The sequence below is a fragment of the Mytilus californianus genome, unplaced genomic scaffold (assembly GCF_021869535.1).
Source record: "Mytilus californianus isolate M0D057914Y unplaced genomic scaffold, xbMytCali1.0.p SCAF_4, whole genome shotgun sequence".
Classification (NCBI taxonomy): Eukaryota; Metazoa; Mollusca; class Bivalvia; order Mytilida; family Mytilidae; genus Mytilus; species Mytilus californianus.
Window position 1 is genome coordinate 2,370,779 of NW_026262690.1, and position 23,384 is coordinate 2,394,162.

Consider the following 23,384-nt stretch of genomic DNA (forward strand, 5'->3'; position numbering starts at 1 on the left):
GACCTCATTTTCTTGGATCATGTTAAGTTTATGTGATACTTTTAGTAAAGCTTTATATTTAGGACTATCAACATGAAATCAATGATCAGTAAAGAAGGTGAGACATTTCAGGGTGTGCACTCTTGTTGTTTTATTTATAGTAAAATTGTGATATAATGATCCAAACACACAACTTGTTTGAATGTGTTTCAGATGTGTTGATAAACAGAACTTATTAATAATTAAAATACAGTGTAATTACTGTAAGCACTGCATTATATTATGTCTTAATTTTCTTGTATTTTTAACTGTATTCTGAAACCTGTTTATATTGATATTTTCATATTGTTTGTATATCTATATTGGCTTGCATTTATGATGACCACAATTGTGTAGGTTCACCTTATCATGTGAAGTAATTTTTTATATTGTTATTTGAAAGCATTTACCAATGTATTTATGAGCTGCTATCAAAATGGACACTGTGATTTAAATTATAGATTGTTTTTGCATAGAAATTATAAGTATTAAATGCAATTTAGAAAAGAAAAAAAAATCTTTTAATTTATTGTTTGCTTTAGATGGTTTCTCACCACTAGTGTGGTGATAGGGTGCTTGCCTTTAGTGCAGCAGGATTGATTTGATTTCTTGTCTAACTAAAGACTTCAAAAATCAGTATTTCCCTCATTATGCAGCATCCAGGAGTAAAAGCATAGACTTGATTGCTAAATGATTTGTCCAAATGACATGTATTCCTTTGGATTTATACTTGTGAAATATCATGTAAAAGTCCTGCTCAGCTCCTGTATGGTACAAAGCATGATATTACTATTCATATCACATGTTCCTGCCATAAAATATTGAAGGTTTGCATATTTCACTAAATCCATTGACTTAATCTGAAAATAAAGTTTAAATATTCAAAAGAAATTTATGACTGGATGCAAAACAAACTGTAAACAGCATAAATGATAGCATTTCTTGGGATTAGCAAAGAAACACTCCATTGTCAATATAGCTGATCACAAAGTAAAGTTTACATTTAATACTTATGTAGCAGATTGTATGTAATTAAAATGGACATTCAGTCCTGGAACATTACTTTAATGCTCTTCTACACAATACAGCTACTTTTCCTGCCAAAAACATATTGAAATTATAAGTTATACTCAAATGGTCACAAAAATATTTTTTCGTGTGAATGGAGCCCTGTAACATGGGCACAACAGTTGCAGCCTTTTTAACTGAATATTCTTCAGTACTATAACCTTAGTAATAAGTCTTATGTTATTGACACAAAGAGGTTTGGCAGATAAGAGGCAACAGTAGTTTACAGATGGTCAAAGCTAGTAAAAAACACATAAGGGAATCAGATGAAATCACAACACAGAAGGACAGGTATGTCCACTTACTTGTAGGGTCTCCGGCTATGCATATATTTCCTTTGTTGTGTGGATTTCAGTCATTCTTCCTTATAATCCTGCTGGAATAATGTGAGGAGAATGCCCCTGTTAAATAATTCCATATGATGTGGACACACCCGCCTATCAATTGAGATGAGATAGGGGAAGTCATATGAAGGGACGGATGATATGTTACTACTGAGAAATGGGAAAACGAAATCTGCATGGTTGTCATAGGTCTTAGTTTGAAGTTATCCATAGGTGTCAATTTCAGAACAGAGATCCAGTGATCAGTTTTACAAAAAATCTTACGACTAAAATTGATTGTAAGTCATGAACAATTCAGTATACTTACGATCAACTTTAGATTTTTTGGTGAAACTGATCACAGGTACGTCACAATATTTACTTCGATAGTATTCTTTGTCAAGGTCACAGAGATAAATACGAGATGCAAGCTAAAACGTGGGGTATTTATTGTCATGACATCAACTATATATCTAAATGTGAAACTAACGAATTTGGCAAGATACTTCATCTTGAAAAATGTAAATAACATATTTATTAAACGTAAGGAGATTTTGGTGTTAACATTTGTGCAACAGTCATTTACAACAACTGATTATCAAAAATGTTCATCTAGAGGTCTTAATACTGACTTCACCTCTAGAAAAAAATGCCTGACCTTAAGTGAAAAGCTCTACTTCGAGAGAGTTAGAAGAGAGAACCAAAGTATAAACAGCAACACCAAATCCTAGATAGAAAAAAAAACAAGGCATAACAACATCTAGTGATTTGAGACGGATGTCTTGTAAATTATTTTTTTATACATTTAAAAAGATCATGCAATTTTAAAAAATGTTGGCCTCGAGCACACTGAAAAGACTGCGCATCTGGTGCAGTAAAATTGGTACAGTTAATGTTATTGTTCTATTTAGTAAATAATCAATATAAAATAAAGACATTAATAAAGGGACAATTAAACAAATCTGAAGTTGAAGAGGAAAAGGCAACCGTAAGGCCACTGGAAAAAGAAGAGACAAATAAAAGCCTTCAAAAAATTACAAACAGAAATAAAGAAATCTTATCAAAAGTACGATATTTATATTACTAAATTTTGTATGTTGACAAAAAGTATTTAAAATAGATTTAAAAAAAAGCGATCTAAATGAAAAAAAAAACAAATAAAGCTTAAATAAGATAAACAATCTTTTTTGACAATTTGCCATTGAAGTATTTTGTGTCAACTATTATGTAAAAGATGTGATAACAACTGTTCTGTTTAATGTTTGATAAAAATAAAATAAATGTATCTATATGTTTGGCAAAATATAACATTTAATGTCCATTGACCTTTTAAGTGGAAGGGCTTTTGCCAATTCTAATAAAATCCTAGAATTATTACGAAGCTTCCTGCAGCCGAATAAATAAATGGAAATTACGCAGTTTTCGTAGTAATTGTATCTTTAAGATTAGATAGCTAGTGACATACATACATCAGTAGATTAAATAAATATCATACTATATCTTATTTACATATAATAAAAGTAAATTTAAATTATCAATATTTTTGTTTCAATACACGCAACACTGTGGTCCGATAGCAGCTGATGACTTAAGTCGTTTGGGCTATGGACGACGTCGAAATTCAAAAGACAGGGAAAAAGGACAGCAAGTTTGTCTGTTCTAACACCAAAATTTTAATTGTATGTGTTTTCTCTTCCCTTTGTTCTATTTGCTGTGTTCTTTTCATGTGGTTGTCTGTAAGCAAGATTGAACAGATAAGGAGAGAATTGCGTACCTTGTCGCATAGAAGTCGTGAAATAAATTCTACAGGCGCAACAGCGGAAAATATAATCAAGGTAATTTTAAAAGCAAATTGTAGATTTTTTTTCTCACAAATCACATTATATGATTAAATGATATTTGTATTTCAATATTTGTAGAATTTATCAAATGTTCAAGTGCCATTCTACATTATGTATACGAGTCTTAAGAATACAACCAACCAGCAAGGTTATAGTGTTTATTATTCATTATATCATTATTGCGAATATCCTTTATTTCTTATCCTACTGAAAAAACGTAATACTATAAACTAATAACAATCAATCGAATAGATTTTGTATTTAAATATGTATTGATTTTGACAGAGTGATAATGTACTTCTAAAGGAATCTAATGACGAGGCAATGTCAAACAACCATAGTCTGCATGGTAAAGGTAGGTGTCATTTACTTGACAATACTGAGAAAACTTAGGGTGAAACTGAGAGGTAACGGCTTTTCATGTTATAAAAACTGAAATACAAATACAAAATGACTAGTTGAAGAAAGACAGACAGCGTTTTATGACCCAACAAAAAAGGACATAAACAGTATCTGAACAGTAATGATGGAACAAAATGAACCCTACCGTTAACCGTTCAAAAGATTGAACAAAATGAACTCTTCCATTAACAAGGTGAAATATTGAACAAAACGAACTCTACCATTAACCGAGTAAAAGATTGAAAAGAGTTAACTCTAGCATTAACCGAACAAAAGATTAAACAAAATGTATCGTATCAATTAGACGAGTAAAAGATTAAACAAAATGAACCCTACCATTAAAAGAGAGGCGAAAGATACCAAAGGGACATTTAAACTTATAAGTCGAAAATAAACCGACAACGCCATGGCTAAAAAAGAAAAAGACAAACAGACAAACAATAGTACACAAAACACAACATAGAAAACTAAAGACTGAGCAACACGAACCCCACAAAAAAACGGCATGGGGGTGATCTCAGGTGCTCCGGAAGGGTAAGCAGATCATGTAACCGTGTAACATATTAAACAAAATGAACTCTACCATTAACCGTGTGAAAGATTGAACAAAATGAACTCTACCATTAACCGAGTAATAGATTGAACAAAATGAACTTTACCATTAACCGGGTGGAAGGTCGTACAAAAAAGAGTCATACCTTTAACAGAGTGAAGATTGAACAAAATGTACCATACCATTAGCCAGGTGAAATATTAAACAAAATGAACCCTACCATTAACCGAGTGAAAGATTGAACAAAATGTACCCTACCATTAGCCAGGTGAAAGATTAAGCAAAATAAACCAAGGTGAAATATTAAACAAAATGAACCCTATCATTAACCGAGTGAAAGATTGAACAAATGTACCCTACCATTAGCAAGGTGAAAGATTAAACAAAATAAACCCTACCATTAACCGAGTGAAAGATTGAACAAAATGTACCCTACCATTAGCCAGGTGAAAGATTAAACAAAATAAACCATACCATTAACCGAGTGAAAGTACCATACCTTTAGCCAGGTGAAATATTAAACAAAATGAACCCTACCATTAGCCAGGTGAAATATTAAACAAAATGAACCCTACCATTAGCAAGGTGAAATATTAAACAAAATGAACCCTACCATTAACCGGGTGATGGATTGAACAAAATGAATCGTATCATAAACCGGATGAAAGTTTGAACAAAATGAACCTGTTTACATTCTTTAATGGTACAGATTTAACTGACGAGATACAGAATAATATATGCATTATCTCTTTTCATTTTCCTACCAACTATATTGTGAAAACAAAGAATCACTTCCAGTATTGTTTTTATCATGTACATACTTTTTAGTTACAATATTTTAAATGTACAAATATTCTATTTGAACAGAATTAGGAGGGAGACATTTGAGAACAAATAACAGAATGAAAGACATTCAAGGTAATCACATCACGCATCTAATAATTATTCATATATTACAATACAATTTTAAACAATCTTAAGAAACAGTACTTTCAAATCGTTTCTATTTTCAAAACTTATTCCGTACATCCATTATTCCACATTGATTTATCAAACCAGCATAACTTTTGCAATCATTTTTTCGATTTAGTAGTGAATTAAAAGAATGATTTTATATAGTTTTGGTAGTTTTTCGCATAGAAACGGTTGTTTTTACGCACACGATGCAAAGGATCGTTAACAGTTGCTATGAAATGTGCAAATATGGTGTGTATATTTAATTTCAGGTGGTAGTATGCAACTTGATACACCTGTACAGCAGGTAATATTAATTCTGATTTTGAATTTGCAGTCGTAAAACCGGTTTAAAATGCACTGTTTAAAAAATTGCTAAATAAAGATGCACAGACAAATTGATCTTATAAAACAAATAGAAAATAACATTGCAAACAATTGTAAGAACTCTGTCTCAATTCTTCTACTTTTTCATTATAATATTTAAATTAAGTGTTATTGATAAATAGGGTTCATTGTAACGTATATGCTCAAATTCATAGCATGGATTAGTAAGGAAGCAAACAGTTTTACTTTTATGTTCCTATAATAATTTAAACTACACAATATACACACAATCCTAACAATTACACTGTTAAAATATTTTTTTTTGTATTTATATAAGAAAGCGTATTGAGAATGTGAAAAGCAGAACATAATATTTCTTGCATACATTTGATTTCATTTATGAAACAAGTGTAAAAGACTAATGAATAACGTAAATGCTTCTTTCTCTACGCCTTTCTATAGCCAACAGCCGTTCATTATGTTCCAATTGGAGTCACAAGAGATCTTATCAGTCAAATATTTGCAAACAGTAAGTTGAATTCTCTCAATTATATCCCGACAAAAAAGTTCAGTTGTGTTTACTTATATTAACTGAACGAGGGATTACGTAAGTTTTACGGTCAACTTCACAAACTGTATGACTGATACGATGTGTCGGTTCTCAACTCACTAGCGACATGTTTTCGTGGTCTTAGATCTTTAAATACCAGTAAAATCATCTGATCTGTAATTTTACCGATTTTTTTCTATCCCAATTGTGACATCTTTACTGAGTGTGAATTCACATGGCGGTGATGCATGCGTAGCAGGAGATGCTTACCCTGTCGAATCACGTGATCTCGCTCTTTTTGTAGTGAATGCGATTCCTCAGTTTCTGATGGTTACCTTAATTTGGCTCTTACTAATCGCCTTACGAGATTGAATATTGGCAAACTACTCTCGCCTTGTTTCATTGGTTTACTTAGGTGCACTATAACAAACGTAAATGTAGCGATTATTTACAGCGTTGTCTGGTTTTATACGGACGATTTAATACAGACAACAAGTGACCCGTTTTCTCGACAGTTTTTTATTTAAGTACATATTTGAAACTTTTAATGGTTTATTCTATAACTGCAATGCAGTTTAATTCAACACAGAACAAAGATGAGCAACAGAAAGACAAACATAATCTTTATATGATATGAAAATGAAAACAACGCTTTATACATTCGTTACGTCCGGAGCGCTATTCTGGATTTACCTTTACCAGGAACTATCAATCAAAGAGTCAAACAATTTAAACAAGACATCATTTTAACATATGATATAAAACGTGGGTCGTACGTTAATTAGACAACAACCCAATAACACCTTACTGCAGTGTACATTTCACCCGTTATGGGATTTTTATGCCACTAAAAAAATAATTATGAACTGACTATAATTTTCAAATTCCTATGTATATTGTAGAATGCACAGCCCACAGCAACAAAACAAATATATATTTTGCATTTTCATCAAACATCCTCTGCAAGGTTATTCTATGCAAACTGTTTTTTATCACTCCTATTACTTGAATTATTCTAAGCAAACTGTTTTTTATCACTCCTATTACTTGAACTTTGTTTTTTTTTTAAAGTATTGGTATCTTTTTATTCCAGATGCAATGTGTGTAAACAGATGGCATGGTTTGATGTGTAGGAATAATACATATAAGAATAAAGGTACGATTCGGTGTGACTAAAAAGAGTTATGTAAGTGTATGCATGTAAACAAAAAATTAGAGAATGATTTATAGTTTGAAATAAACAAAATAAAATTCCAATACTCGAGTCCAGTATAGATTACAGAATTGAGATTTTAAAGCAAACAGAAATGACATACGCTTTAAATGAAATTAAAACAAGATGATTTCCAACGAATTCGTTTTGCAACAATTTTTACAAAACCTAATTAAAAAGTACCTATCCTAATGTTTGTAATCATGTGTTCCTGTGTACATAAATCAATTGCTTCGAGGATTAAAATAGTTATTCTGGGAAATTCTAAAGGAATATCAATTTAATGATATATAAATTAAAGATAAAGAGTAGATAGTGAGAAAAAAAATGATGCTTTTATTCATGGCAGACAATTCCTTTGTGCAAATTGCAAAACAAGCATAGAAACAATGCTTTAACTGCTGTTCTTCATCTTAACATGTTTAACCCCGCCGCATTGTTGTGCCTGTCCCAAGTCAGGAGCCTCTGGCCTTTGTTAGTCTTGTATAATTTTTAATTTTAGTTCATTTATATGTTTTGGAGTTTAGTGTGACGTCCGTTGTCCCTGAACTGCTACACAAATTTTTGTTTGGGAACCAGCTGAAGCACGCCTCCAGGTGTGGGATTTTCTCGCTATGTTGAGGGCCCATTGGTGGCCTTCGGCTGTGTTCTGCTCTTTGGTCGGGTTGTTGTCTCTTTGACACATTCCCCATTTCCATTCTCAATTTTAATTAAATCAAATTCAGGTCTTCAAAACAGAGCAAAAGCTCACACCTCATTGTAAATTCAAAGACGACCCCTAGCAACGGTTTAAACGGAATTCTTTGTTATATGTCAAACACACTTCACGGTCACCTATGTATTAAAGAACACAGCTTTGGGTTGTATCAACAAATCACATATTGAATTAAGGCGACAGTAGCTAACCGATGTTCAAATTTCGTTATTCTCTTTAGACTATATATATCAAGGTAACTAACAAAATATTAGGGCATCGCATTAAAACTGGGAATAAACTCTAACAAATACTGTCGTTATAAGACCTACAATAGTACAAAACGCACATCTCATATTCAATGCACGGAGATACATTTTAACTCGAATCCTTCTTATTCATGTTGTTGTTCTTAACCTATCCAAAGCCAGAACGTCTGCTTCTTTCTCTTTTTCTTTGCTATTTGTCATGTATAAGGCGCTGTGTCGTGTTCCATCAAGACTTTTCTGTGTCTTTGTTCTCTGAAATTCTCTCAAAATAAATCTATCCCCAGGCACATCTTGATTAGTTCATCTGGTCTTCTGATATTAATTTTCATATTTCATGAATTCAAAGAAAACCTCTCATTGGAACTTGTACCTACCAGAAAGTGTACGTCCATTCACATATAATTATAGTATTACTGTAGAAGCATTGAATTTAGGTTTACATGTTGTGTGCAACGGTATATGTCTACAGTGGTACCCTTTTTATCTCAAAACGACCTTGTCATTTTACCATAATTTATAAAAAACATCTGCTGTGAACTAAATTTGTTCCATTATTTATAGACTCCAATCGAATTATAGAATTTTGGCAAAAAGCTCAATGGACAAAGGCACACAATGGAGATGTTCTTTCACTAGGAACGAACGTATCGAGCCCTGGAATATTTACAGTGGAAACTGGAGGATTATACCTTCTGTATTTAAATGTAATAATTTGTAAATTATAATATATATCTACATTGTATTAATTCTAGGTCTAATTAACAATATAAAGCAGCTGTAGGAGAGTTCTACTACATGATCTACTATTGAATACTATATACGTTCAATATGCAGCAATATACATTGCGATCAAAGGTCGAAGGAATTATTTGTATTTTCTTAAACCTTTTATTTTTTTCTTGTGTAATTTTTCATTTCGGTTATATATTTAGGACGACAAAACTTTTTTGTTGATTTCATTCATTGATTGTTGTTTACCGTTCAGTTGCAACTTATTTATGTATATATTTTTAAAAACAGAAATAACTTTTGTATTTGATGAACGATTTTATCATTTATCCTTATTTTAATATTTACAATAAATTCCATAAGGTATGTACCGAAAACTTATATTTTTAATACAGATTTTCAACATGTTATTATCATTCCAAAACGCATTAAAATTGTAATTTTTCCCAATTATGTTGTAGGTTCTGATCAGTGCAACACTTTCTAAACACGACGTCGGTATATTTATATCGGATGACAAGAAGTTAGTTTGCCGTGAGAATCTAGACTATGTTAGAGGTACCGTGTCTACTAATTCAAAGGCTAAAACCTGTAGTGTATCTGGAGTGTTTTACGTCGAACAAAGTCAAACAATTGCCGTTAAAATAGTCACCACGAACACAGCAATATATCTCGATAGCTATAATACAAACTTTGGAGCTGTTTTGCTTGCGTAATGTTTAATCTCGACTTAAAAGTGCGAATCTTATTTTGATTTTGAATAAATGGCTGTAATGGTGAATAATGTATAACGATGATGATATAATAACTGTATATTCATTACTTAACACTTCCTTGTTTGTTATCCCACATGTAAAATTATTGTGAAAAGAAAGAAGAATAAACAAAACGAAAAAATAAACTGAATACCCAAATCTTTTTGCGAAACTTTATTATGCAACATTTTAATCTGAAATCCTAGTTCAATGCCAGTAAAAGCGTCACCCTTCAAGCTAAATTTATCCGTATTATGTGCTATATCCGACTTCAAATAATTTATAGTGTCAAGGTAATAAAAGAAAAGGCGGAAATCATAATCCGGTCACCTGTGTTTACATTTTGAATTTAACAAATCTTAATTATACGTTCTTATGACCTTATGTAGCCATAGGGCCTACATTTATCTAAGACATGAAAGTTACTCAAAATAATGCACCCGTTTGCATACAAAATTTCGGATATTTTATCATATGTTTTTACATTTTATGGTCATCAAAAGAAATCGCGCGACTTTCAAACGATGTTGATGTTTTGCGTAAATCTGTTCAAGACATTTTGATAGACAGCAATAGACCAATTAAGGTAATCTCTTTCTTATATGCTTATAAATTTCTCAATTATCTAATATAAAAAGAAGCACATCCAAAATTGTTTCTACTTAGTTAATTCCACATCAAACATGAAAAAAATCCAAGAATTTTATATTCGACTATATTTTCTCTCAAAAACCTAATTTGGCACATAGATACCACAAACAGTTTATCCACAACAGTTGTACGGTATATTGTTTATGCACATATTGTTTAAGCACATCGATCATTTCTATTTACTTCTTCTGCTCCTTTTAATTTGACAATTTTATCATGTAATATACTTTCTATACTTATTGTTCTAATGTTTAATTTTATAAGAATACTAGAGCCCACAATCTTGTAATTCAGGAAGAACATAGAGTCCAAGACGATGATGAAGCAGATAACATTATTTCAGAAGATAAATATTTTCGCCAAAAAAGATTTGCAGGTCAAGGTATGTACTTCCGATGCAAATCTATTTTTATTATTATAACTGATTACCATTATTCAAATGTATAGTATACAAAAAAGCTAAAAATAACATTGCATTATATTGCATTTCTGAAACTCAGTACAATTGGTTTTTTTTCAATAATAATGTATAATTTTAACTATAATTTAAACTATGGATATGACTTAATCTACTGTCTAATGTTTGTTTGTTATTTTTCTTCTTCAAATATTTTAAACTTGATTTATTTACATAAGGATTAGACATCGTCTTCATATTTAAGATAAGAAAAAATGCAAGAAAGAAAAACGATATCTGAAGAAATGTAGGAAGAAGCTGCGCAATAAGGCGATGGTCAGTTCAAAGGAGGTATATATTAAATTTTATTTTGATTGGATTGCAATGAAGATATTTAACCAAAAGAAAATAAAAAGACACGTAAAAATCTTCACATTATACATCAGTTAAGTGATTAATGCGTAGAAAGGATTAGAATAAGCCGTTAAATGATCAAACAGTGAAACTTGATCTTTGAGCGCTCCTGGGAAAGGTTAATTAAGAAACGCTTTTCGGACGCATACAATTTACGTGTTATTTTCATTTGTTTTTGATAATTATCTTTTTTACCAAAAACGTTATTTTGCACGAAGGTCAACGAATTGAACCTTTCTAAATCACAAGTTATTTTCTAGTTTGCCATAACAATGACTTTATTTCATGAGATTTATTAATAAAAAACGTGTAGGGTAAACGTCAATGAGACAGACAACAAACGACACAAATAATTAAAAAACATTTAGAGATTGACATACAGCTTTTAACCACAGCTACGTGTCTGTACAATATTTCAAAGAGAGGCGAAAGATACCAAAAGGCATTCAAATTCATAAGTCGAAAATAAACTGATCACAACGCTATGGCAAAAAATGAAAGAAACAAAAAGACAAAATAAGTATACAAAACACAAGACTGCATGAGCAACACGAACCCCACCAAAAAATCAGGGGTTTATCTCAGGCATTCCAGAAGGGTAAGCAGATCCTGCTCCACATGTGGCACCCGTCTTGTTTCTAATTAAAGTACAAACCCGGTGATAAGTCTACTTCGGTAGGTCACGTTCGGGGAAAAGGAGGATGGAATTGTGGTTACGACGATAGGAACAAATCCGTTGTCATCTGTGAACCAGATATTTCATAACGGTCAACCAACTCGTAATCTGGAAATCGCCCTGGGTGAATAAATTAAGTAAGGACTTTCAACGAACTGCAATTAACACCTAATTCTCTTTAAAATAACAAAATCATCAAGATATGACAAAATAATTTTTCTATTTGAAATTCGAAAAAAAAATATCACTTTGTTAGTTTGATTTTAAACTGTACTCAGAAGAGATATTTTTATTGCAGGCAACATTACAAGCAGCCCACGTGGAACTTGATTTTCGTATAAATACTACTATGTCTAAAAAGCTATTTATGGCTATTGACAGTAAGTACAACCATGTAAAATATACTAGTAATTGAATAGGATATTTTCCAAACACCTGGAAGGCAGACATAAAGACAATGAAAGATAATTGGCATCCTGCAAAAGAAACTTTTTTTAATTTTAAATTTAGACAGAAGTTTACCGATGTTCAAATCTCATAAATTGAATAAGAAAATAAAAGTCAAGATAACAAACAAAATATGAGGGAATCTCATCAACTCAAAAAAGAGAGAGGCCTGGTTCTTCGGAAGGGTAAGCGTATCTTGTTATATGTATATAAGTGTTGATAGATATGTACTTGTGTGTTATGTCTATATAATGTCTATTGTGAAATTTTTGTATTTGGATTAGAACCCAATTATATATTCTTATTATTATTCTTGCCAAGCACTCCGAAAAATGGCTTTTGTCACCCCGAACGAATGTCGGGTGACATTGTTTTCCTCTGTTTCCTTTTTCTTTCCGTATGATTATCACTATTAAAATAACTGCCTGTTTGCCATAGATACAATGAAAAAAATAGAAAATGCTCCAAACCTTAATGAAATGAAACTTTACAGAAATATTAACTGGCATGTGTAAATTAGCAATGTGACTTTAGAATTTTCAAAATGGCTGCCGTTTTGATGGAAACAGCAAAAATGCAAAACATAAAATATTCCAAACTTTCTGAAAATTAACAAAAATATATGTTTTCATGCATATATATGCATTCGCTGTTTAAAACTTTGGAAATGGTTTCAGTTAAGTGGCAATTGCATGGAGGGATAACATCCGCCATTGCTTGAAAGGGCAATTCTAGTTTCCTCTTACTTTTGCTGAATGAGTTTAAGAGAAAATACTGTACATTATTTATTATACCTTTTTGTGTGTTTGTTTTCGTTTTGAAAATGAAAATGACTACATTTTAGGGGGAAATTGTATGGTCAGTATAGTAAGTATGATAATTTGGTGGGGTTCGTGTTACTTAGTCTTTAGTTTTCTATGTTGTGTCATCTGTACTATTATTTGTCTGTTTGTCTTTTTATTTTTGGCCATGGCGTTGTCAGTTTGTCTTCGATCTGTGAGTTTAACTGTCCCTCTGGTATCTTTTGTCCCTCTTTTTTGAACAGAAACTTGAATTTATCTGTCATTCATTTGGTAGACCACAATCTGCTTACAAGATCTGACATCAGTTTTACTTTCTGTTCAGGTAATTAGTACATAAGCCAATGAAGTTTCAGCCTGCAAAATTTTGATTATGTGTATTAATCTGACCAAACCAGAGGATCTCGAAAGGTCTTTAAAACGGAAAGTAGAATGGAGCGTTTTCAGATCCTTGTAAGCAAAGCTTGGACACATGATCTGTATTTTAATCAGATTGGGGTAGAGCATACACAATAACGACTAAAACGAGCATACACAATAACGACTAAAACGAGCATACACAATAACGACTAAAACGAGCATACACAATAACGACTAAAACGAGCATACACAATAACGACTAAAACGAGCATACACAATAACGACTAAAACGAGCATACACAATAACGACTAAAACGAGCATACACAATAACGACTAAAACGAGCATACACAATAACGACTAAAACGAGCATACACAATAACGACTAAAACGAGCATACACAATAACGACTAAAACAACGATGATCTTTTATACAAATTAAAGCAATAATAATGTTAAAAAGTCTTAGTAATACCATGCATCCCAATTAACGTATTTGTTCACATAACAGTATTAACGAAAAGTCAATCAATTACTAATATGAGAAATGTTTTCAGAATGTTATAAAGAATTTGGTGGATTAGTTTGCTACAACAATAAGACTTATGAGAGCGGCGGTAGACAATCAGGTATAAACATTTGAAAATTCTAAAGGATATGACTAAAATAGATAGCGTAAAATAAACTAACAAATATATCTGTTTCTATGATATATGCAAGCATTTATCTCTGATCATCGTCCCCTTGTGTGGCCTGTTGAGAAGTTTTTATAGTGGAAGAGCTTCAGACACAAGGATGATCAACACTTGATTAGCATTGAATTATATAAATTTAGCAAATTGATAAGTGATTTGTTGTTTTTGATGATAACCTCTCTCAGCCAATTAAATATGAACCAGTTCAATTATTCTTTACTTATCACGATACAACTTGAATATATTTATGTTATCATTATAATTGAACAAAATGTGTTTTTATTCGATTAAAAATGTTAATATGTGATCAAACGACCCATAAACCTATATAATTGATAATCAAAATATTATTAATCTAATAATGTTTTGTTTTGTCCTGGCAATAGAATAACAAAACGTAAAAAATATTTAAAACAACATGTGGCAAAAGTTAACTTGAGATTTTTAAATTAGTAAAATTATACGTATGTGTTGTATACCTACCTATCAAAAGAAAACGAAAACATTGACTGCATATTTTTATGAATACAGAAAAGATTCTTAGTGTACCCTGGAAACTATCGTCACCAAAAGAGATGTCACCACTGCAGCTGACATCTGAGCACGGGAAATATAAAGTAATATATGATGGTTTATATCTAGTGTATCTGAATGTAAGTCATTAAAATAAAGCATAATCTAATCTAAAACAATGCTAAAGAACAGTACCAAATATATATCAAATAATAAATGTATACGTCACTGTTTGTGATGTCCTGTGCTGTCGTTAATGGAAGATGTTCTTGTTATTCTGCGGTTAACATGTTGTAACGACTATTATATTGTTTATTTGTGCGTTTCTCTGTGCTGAGTGTTCTTGCGTTTGTTTGTGCTGTATTTCTGTCACGTAGTGTTTTCATTTTAGCGATATTTTTTAACATTTCCATATAAGCGGGAGGTTTGGCTAGCCATAAAACCAGGTTCAACCCACCAATTTTTCTTAAAATGTCCTGTACTAAGTCAGGAATATGGCAGTTGTTATCAAATAGTTCGTTTCTATGTATGTTGGCGTTTCTTTTTTTTTTTGTTGCACTTCAGTGGTTCTGTTGTTCCGTTGTTTTCCTCTTATAGTTGATGTGTTTCCCTCGGTTTTAGTTTGAACCCAGATTTGTTTTCTCTCAATCGATTTATAACTTTTGAACAGCGGTCTACTACTGTTGCTTTATTTATGTCGTAAACTATACTGATGTAGGATTCCATATTACCAACGAGGTAGAATATGGCTAATTTGCACACTACACCAAAGTCACTAGTGTAGTACATCCAGTCACTTAGTTTTGTATACAACGTCAAGAATATGCAGTGACTAAACAAATGTACATTATCACTAGTGTGCAACGTCACGAATGTACAAAGTCACTAAACAAATGTAAAAGATCATTAGTGTGCAATGTCATGAGTGTACAAAGTCACTAAACAAATGCACAAGATCACATTGTTCAACGTCACGAGTGTACAAAGTTACTAATGTACAACATAACTTGTGAAAGGCTAGCCTGTATTTAAGCCGAGACACAATTTTATGACAAATGTGATGCATACGTACTGACATTAATATTCATCAATCTGAAAATTAAAGAAAAAGAGTTGCCTGTTGTTTTGTTTGTTTTTTGTTTTTTGTTTGTTTGTTTGTTTGTTTTTTGTCTATAAGAGTGTTGTGTACACTTTCCTTCATATGCCGACACGCACAACCATTACCATTAGAATGCCAACTTTTTGCGAAAAATTCAACAAATATGCGATATAATAGTTCTAGAACTATGGTATTGCTTGCCTCTTGTATTTTTTTTTTATCAAATTAAGCGTTGTCCTTTACAATGCAGATTTTGTCGCGAGAATTAGCAGCGTAGAATGTGAAATCTGGTTTTATCGGAGATATATGAATGCCGGAGACCAAATGTCCGTATACAGAGTCAAACTACTTCATCGAAAATACAACCTGCATTGAAGGAGATTATCATGAGCTAATATTTGCAGTGATAATATAAAACACCAAACCGGGGAAAGGAATAGTAGAATATATTTCATCGAGACAGCAACCCACACAAATATGAAAAGAATAAGATTTGATATATTGTCACATGATTTCATTTGATTGATTTGTAGAACAGAATATTTAAAACAGAATATTTAAAACAGAATAGGTTGAAAAGGGTACCATTAGATTTTGTGGCAGTCATCCACAATATTATAATTGTCATATTTTTTTCAGATATTATTCATTCCAACTAATCTAGAGGAAAGAGTTGCCATTTTCTTAGATGAAAAACAGATAATGACTTGTCAAGAAGGTGTATACATGGGACAGGAACTAGAACTACCTGATAGGCAGCAAAACTTCACAGAAAAATCATGTGCAACGTTAGGCATATTCATTATAAACAAAGGTCAAACTTTGTCAATACGTATTGAAACACAAAGTACCAAGATAAGATTGTGGGGTGTCGGCAATAACTTTGGAGTCATTTTATTACATAAAAAATAAAATTCAAAGATATTTACATGTAGTTCTGTTATCATTTTTTTTTTATTCTTTGTGTATTCTAACTCTTTTGAGCACGAATTTTTTGGAGACAATGCTAAGTAAAGCTTTTTCTTAAACAATTTACGAAATGAGTATAGAATAAGGAGATGAGGTATGGTTACCGATGATACAACTAGCCAGCAGCGTCCAAAATGAAGCGAATTTTTGCAACTCAAGGTCACCGTACGGCCTTCAACTCTCAAAAACAGAGATTTCTCCCTTAATTTCGTACAACTGATGTTTAACTGAAATCAAATATCACGTAGATATTTTGTGTCTACCCGGATTCGTTTTTGGTAAAAATTATAAAATGTATTTATATTCAGTTAATGCATACTCGTTTCATATTTGTATATTTACGATTTTTTGTTCTGTTATTACTAGGGATGTCAACGAGTACTCGAGTATCGCTCGGTAGTACCGAGTATCGAATACCAAACTGATACTCGACTAATCGGTTTCTGTTAGAATGTTGTTGCCTTCTTAAAGGAAAACTATTTTTATTAAGAGCGCCTCCCGGGAAATCAAATATTAATCAAAATTAATCAAAATTAAAATACGTTTCGAACGTTTGCGTTTAATTGTCATTTAAAATTCCCGTCGAACAGAGGTAGGCTATGAGTAAGAGCACCTTTCTAAGGCTTACACTTTTAGCTAATCGTGTCGTAGTAATTCCACCACCTCTTTACCGCCATAGCAAATATTTTCATCGGTAGGACTGTTTAATAGTTACGTTACAAAGTCGAAAAATCGACTCGTCCCAGAAAAAGTTGAAAAGATCATATTTCGAAATAAGAACAAATTCGTTGCACCCTGTGTCGACCCTCAGAGAATGGTTAAAACCATCAGTAAGACTTAGTCCTTATCATTACCCCTTTGTTGATCACTAAATGTGTTTTTATACGATTCACAAATACTGTTGTTTGAGTTTACAGTTTTCTATAGATGTTTATTAATTAATTGATTAGATTATTGTCAGTTTACACAATTAGTGCATGTAGTAAATGAGCTATTAATTATGGTATACATTCCTGGGACTATTATCTAGTCCTATGTAATAATGTTGAGGGTTTTACGTCCATATATAAGACAACGAACGACCCACAATAGGTAAAATGGGTATAATTTTGTGTTTCCATTTTGTAGATGTTTTCCGAGCGAGTACTCGAGTATCGCTCGGTAAATCTAACGAGTACTCGATTAGTAAATCTTCACCGAGTTGACATCCCTAGTTATTACACAAATGCACATATCATGGCATCCTCTAAATCTACACAATATTCACATATCACCTGTAATCGTCAAAATCTCCTCAATTTCAATATATATGTCCTCCTCTAAATCTACTCAATATCTACAAACCAGATGTCATCCTCTAAATCTACTCAATATCTACAAACCAGATGTCATCCTCTAAATCTACTCAATATCTACAAACCAGATGTCATCCTCTAAATCTACTCAATATCTACAAACCAGATGTCATCCTCTAAATCTACTCAATATTTACAAACCAGAGGTCATCTTCTAAATCTACTCAATATACACATACAAAAAATCTGTTCAATTTCAATATAAATGTCAACCTCTAAATCTACTCAATGTTCATATGTAATCTGTCGTCCTCTAAATCTACTCAATGTTCACATACCATATTTTATCGTCAAAATCTGTTCAATTTCAATATAAATGTCAACATCTAAATCTACTCAATGTTCATATATAATCTGTCATCATCTAAATCTGCTCAATTTTCACATTTCTGACATCCTCTCTATCTGCTCTATTTAAACATAACATCTGCCATTTTCTGAATCAAATCTAAACACATAGTCTCTTAGAAGTAGTTTGGCTATAGAAGATCTGTCAAAAAACCTGACACTTTGTCAATTAATAGTAGTTTGAACTACAGAAGATCTTCCAACAAATCTCAACACTTTGTCTTGTAAAAGTAGTTTGAACTACAGAAGATCTTCCAACAAATCTCAACACTTTGTCTTGTAAAAGTAGTTTGAACTACAGTAGATCTTCCATCAAAACTACACACTTTGTCTTATAAAAGCAGTTTGAACTACAGACGATCTGCCGTCAAAACTAAACGTAGTTTGAACTATAAATTCCAAAGTCACACAGCGCAGCCAATTAACATTTTTGTAAATTTTTATTTAGTTTGGAGCATTTTGAAATTTTGAACAATTTTTCTGTTTCCATGGTAACGGCAGCCATTTTGAAAATTCCAAAGTCACACTGCAACTCTACAAATGCCAGTTACCATTTCTGTAAAGTTTCATTAAGTTTGGAACACCTTCCTTTTTTTGCATTTTTGCTATTTTCATGGCAATGGCAGCCATCTTGAAAATGCAAACCCCCAATGGTGGTTAACATTATTGTATAGTTCCATCAACTTGCGTCCAATCAATTGCGAGGTCTAGAGCGGACAAAAATATGTGGAAGAAAAATAATGATAAAAACTAGATTTGCAATTGCTAGCAATAGCGGATGGCACTCACGTCCGCCAAATTGCCACTAAACTGTAGACATTTTGAAAAATTTTAAACAGTGAATGCACATTTATATACACTACTAAACTTCTATCTGTAAATTTTCATGAAATTTGGAGCATTTTTCATTTGTCTACATTATTACTCTTTCCGTGGTAACGGCGGCCATTCTGAAAATTCCAAAGTCAAATTTCAGTTTGAAATTTTGAAAAATTTTGCTGTTTCCATGATAACGGTAGCCATTTTGAAAATTCCAAAGTCAAATGGCACCTCTACAAATGCCAGTCAATATTTGTGTGAAGTTTCATTATCTTTGAAGCAAATCGATTTTTTTTTACATTTTTGCTGTTTCCATAGAAACGGTGGCCATCTTGGAAATGCCATACCCCGATTGCAAATCTGCACATGCTGGTTAACATTATTGTATAGTTCCATAACAATTGCTACATACAATTCCGAGATATAAGCTGGACAAAAAAAATGAAGAAAAATAATAAGACGAAAAAGAAACTTAGAATAACAATACGTCACCCCAACTCCAATGAGGGTGCTATAATAAAAAGACGAAGAAATGTAGAATAACAATACTTCACCCCAATTCCGTTGATGGTGTCATAATAATAAGAAGAACTGAGCAAATCCAATAAGTCTTCAAACTTTGTTTGGGAGACTTAACTACAAAAGATCAGCCATCAAAACTTAAAACTTTGTCTGTAAAAGTAGTTTGATATACAGAAGATCTGCAATAAAAACTAAATAATTCGTCTTGTTATAGTTGTTATGATGAATGTTTACTGTATGTATATCGATATATGAAGAACAATCATAAATAACATAACCTCATCTACTTATAAAATAACTGAAACTTATTTTAGTTAGCCTTCAAAGATAAATGTTTAATCGCATAAGCTCCAAACAGAGCGAAACTTTGTGCTTCTGCAGGACAATCAACTCCTATTAATCATGCATCAATCGCAATGCAAATCAAGCTAATTAAAAAATTTCACAATAGGATATAAGACGATTTTTCTGGTTTATTTAAAACAACGACTGCATGAGTTGAGACATAAACACACCTTATCGATCAACTTATTCGTAATGGTGACCTTAAAACTTACCAAGAGGAGTTTTTCGTTAACACTTCGGTAAATAAAATCCATGTAAGGGAGCTACCATTTGATTTTTTCGGTCCTGCCTTTTTATTTTTCACTCTTTTCGGTCCTGCCTTTTTTTTTAGTTTATCCTGACTTTTTTTTTACATAAATTGTCATCCTGCTTTTTTTTTTTTGCAAATAATCTCATTCTGCCTATTTTTTTTACTCAAAACCCCTGTCCTGCCTATTTTTTTCAAATTTCATCCTAGCCCCTCCATAAAAATCAAATGGTAGCTCCCTAATGTGAACATACACGCGCATAACGTATTATACCAGATATGTTAACGCCATATAAAGGCAGTGGAGTCTAATTACTGAGAAATGGGAAGGGACAATGGGTAAACTGAGATAGCTACGTTTGTCAGATCCTAGTTTATAGGTGTCCATATGTGTCAATTTCAACACAAAATATCCAGACATTTTGGTTTCAACGTATTAGTATTAAGTTCACTTGTATATATGAGATGCAAGCACTCTCTGAATTGTGGGTGGGTTATTGAATTACAAATCATCATCAATATATCTACAGCTGAAATTAAAGAGCCTTGCTAGATGCTTTTTCGTTTATCTTTGAGAAGGTTTAAAAGGCAGATTTCCGTAAACAAAAGCTATTATCAGAACGACGTTATATTTACTGATCTAAAGTAATATAAGATGTTACAAAAGGGTACGGATTTTGGCTAAACATTCGCCATGCTATTTGTACGTCTGTCATACGTGTTGTTTTGCAGAAAATCGCGAAGATTTGTGTGTATGCTTTTCATGTTAAATTATCTATGTTTATAAAATAAGGAGCTGTGGTATGATTGCCAATGGGACAACTATCCACCCAAGTTCAAATGAAGTGGGTGTAAGCAACCGTATTGCCTTCAACAATGATAACCCCATACCGTATAGCCGCCTATAAAAGGCTCCGACATGAAAAATATGAAACAATTCAATTGAGAAAACTAACGGCCTAATTTATAAAGAAACAATTTATGAAAATCAAATATGACAGACATGAACCAACGACAACTACTGTGCCGCAGGCCCATGGCCTGGGACAGGCCCACAAAGAATTCGGCGGGGTAAACATGTTTGTGAGCGCTTAACCCTCCTCTAATCTGGAACAGTGGTGTAACAGCACAACATAAGAACAGACTATAAAAATCAGTTGAAAATGGCTCAACTCATCAGATCGATACAAAGCAGAAAAAAATCTAGCAAAAACACAGACCGCACGTGGGAGGGTATTTATACATACTTAAATACAAAAAAAGACACCAAGTACTGATCTGAGAGTACTCGCAGTTACTGGCAGCTAGTTCAAAGCCAATAATATCAAATATCATTATCAGTTATTGTGTTCCTATAATCTGTTGTTTTATGTAGCTGTATTGCAGTGTCATGTGACTGATGTGTAACATGAGCCATATCCTACCGAATTTCGATTGGCAATTCAAGGACGGTATTTTTAATGAAAAAGAGAACCGGTCTTTGTTTATGTGTTGTACAACTTTAATTTTAATATTTCAATGCTTAAAGGAGAAGGTCCGGTAAGGTCTTATTTTGGCCTAAAATTTGAAGTACATCTGATACAAGATTTTTGACATTTTTTAAACAATTAGGCATATTCTTCAGTCGATTCAATTAGTATAAGTAAAAGATTTGAATTGATTTAGTCATTAGAGACGTCAAAATTCAAGCTTAAATATGAAAATCTATCAAATATGCCACAAAACGTCAATTTTCATATGGTCTTTGTCAAAAATGGAAGTGTTCAGTCTCAACCTTTATATATGTTATGTATTATCATCAAATACAACATATATTTTAATATTAAGACTGAACACAAGTGCGGCCACTTCCATTTTAGACAAAAACCGTCTAAAAATAAGCAAAAATGCTAAAATTGTGAAGATTTCATTAATTTTGCATGAATTAATGATGCTAATACCTGATGCATGTGCATTGTATTGTCAAAAACAGCCCATATTTATGTAATAAAGTATTCAACTTTCCAATAAATAGCTAAAAGTTTACATTTTTAACATTTTTTTTAAATGTTACATTGTGGGAACAAAAAGGGGTCTTACTGGGCCTACTCCTTTGGGGAAAAGATTTGCTTTCTACTTACAGGATGAAGCATTGAAGTTTTATTTATTCTTTATAATTAATGCAACGTCATACAATTTATACGGAGGAAAAACGTTTTAAAATTAGTCATCTTGGTTACTCACCACCCTGTGTTTTTCACAATTATTCTGAATTAACTCTGAGTAATTTCTGGGACAGCAATTTCTTTTCCAGGGAAGTAACTGTAACTGAACATAATATTATAACACATGGTAATCAATAGGAAAAATTTTGTTGGACTAATTCTGTCAATTGAGAGACTGTTTTTATGTTTTATTCGGCGCAAGCGCATAAATGTATACCAGAAAACAAAAAAGCATGTCCAGTAAATTAATAAGCTACCCAAAATGCTATTGTATATTACATAGATATTCAAAATGTTTTAAAATATTAAACCATATTAAATTGCTTTGACCTTAAGTTTGATGAATATTATCACGTGGGACAAGTTCGGAAATAGCGAATTATCGATGAACCTGGATATATTTGGTCAAATAACACAAAACTATTAGAGAATCCAGAATATGTTGATATTTTCCTTTTTGGGGAGTTAATTGACAGCTTTTAGTTATAAGAGTTGTTATGTGACATATAATGTTTTATTCGCACTCAACACTAAATATGTTTAATCATCCATAGATCATGATAAAACACCCGGGGAGTAAAAACTGTGACCTAAGAATCAAATGATAGAACGTACAAACTTTAGTCATAAAATTAAATAATAATATCTATATTTCATTGTTTTATGTAGACAATATTTGAACTTAAAATCGTAAACAAATCAATCATTTTCAAAAAGCCATTTACAAACAGGTTATATATCTGGGCCTTGTATTGATATTAATATAATAGTGATTTCCTGGGAATCAAAGTGCAAGTAGAATTCACCTGTGATATTAAAAACCTAGAT

General features: G+C 32.1%; 1 protein-coding gene and 1 long non-coding RNA gene across 2 annotated transcripts; one reads left to right on the forward strand and one right to left on the reverse strand.

Annotated features, from left to right (window-relative positions):
* The first annotated feature begins 2,796 nt into the window (after window positions 1-2,796).
* On the forward strand, window positions 2,797-10,732 carry LOC127737277 (uncharacterized). The gene is made up of 9 exons (XM_052247845.1): window positions 2,797-3,244; window positions 3,536-3,605; window positions 5,073-5,123; window positions 5,432-5,466; window positions 5,949-6,015; window positions 7,130-7,192; window positions 8,774-8,916; window positions 9,403-10,282; window positions 10,642-10,732. Exons 1-8 carry the CDS (start codon window positions 3,014-3,016, stop codon window positions 9,655-9,657), a joined length of 915 nt encoding a protein of 304 aa, XP_052103805.1. The 5' UTR covers window positions 2,797-3,013; the 3' UTR covers window positions 9,658-10,282; window positions 10,642-10,732.
* Window positions 10,733-16,625: 5,893 nt separating this feature from the next.
* LOC127737280 (uncharacterized) lies at window positions 16,626-23,239 on the reverse strand. The gene is made up of 2 exons (XR_007999337.1): window positions 22,576-23,239; window positions 16,626-19,666 (listed from the first exon to the last, which is right to left on the reverse strand). It is a non-coding gene; the product is annotated as an uncharacterized LOC127737280 (long non-coding RNA).
* Window positions 23,240-23,384: the final 145 nt, after the last annotated feature.

Bases quoted from the DNA above. Each gene is read 5' to 3' on its own strand.
- LOC127737277 (XM_052247845.1), top strand. From the start codon at position 3,014: ATGGACGACGTCGAAATTCAAAAGACAGGGAAAAAGGACAGCAAGTTT. The intron at 6,016-7,129 runs GTAAGTTGAATT...TTTTTATTCCAG, and splicing joins CAGTCAAATATTTGCAAACA to ATGCAATGTGTGTAAACAGA. The intron at 8,917-9,402 runs GTAATAATTTGT...ATTATGTTGTAG, and splicing joins TATACCTTCTGTATTTAAAT to GTTCTGATCAGTGCAACACT.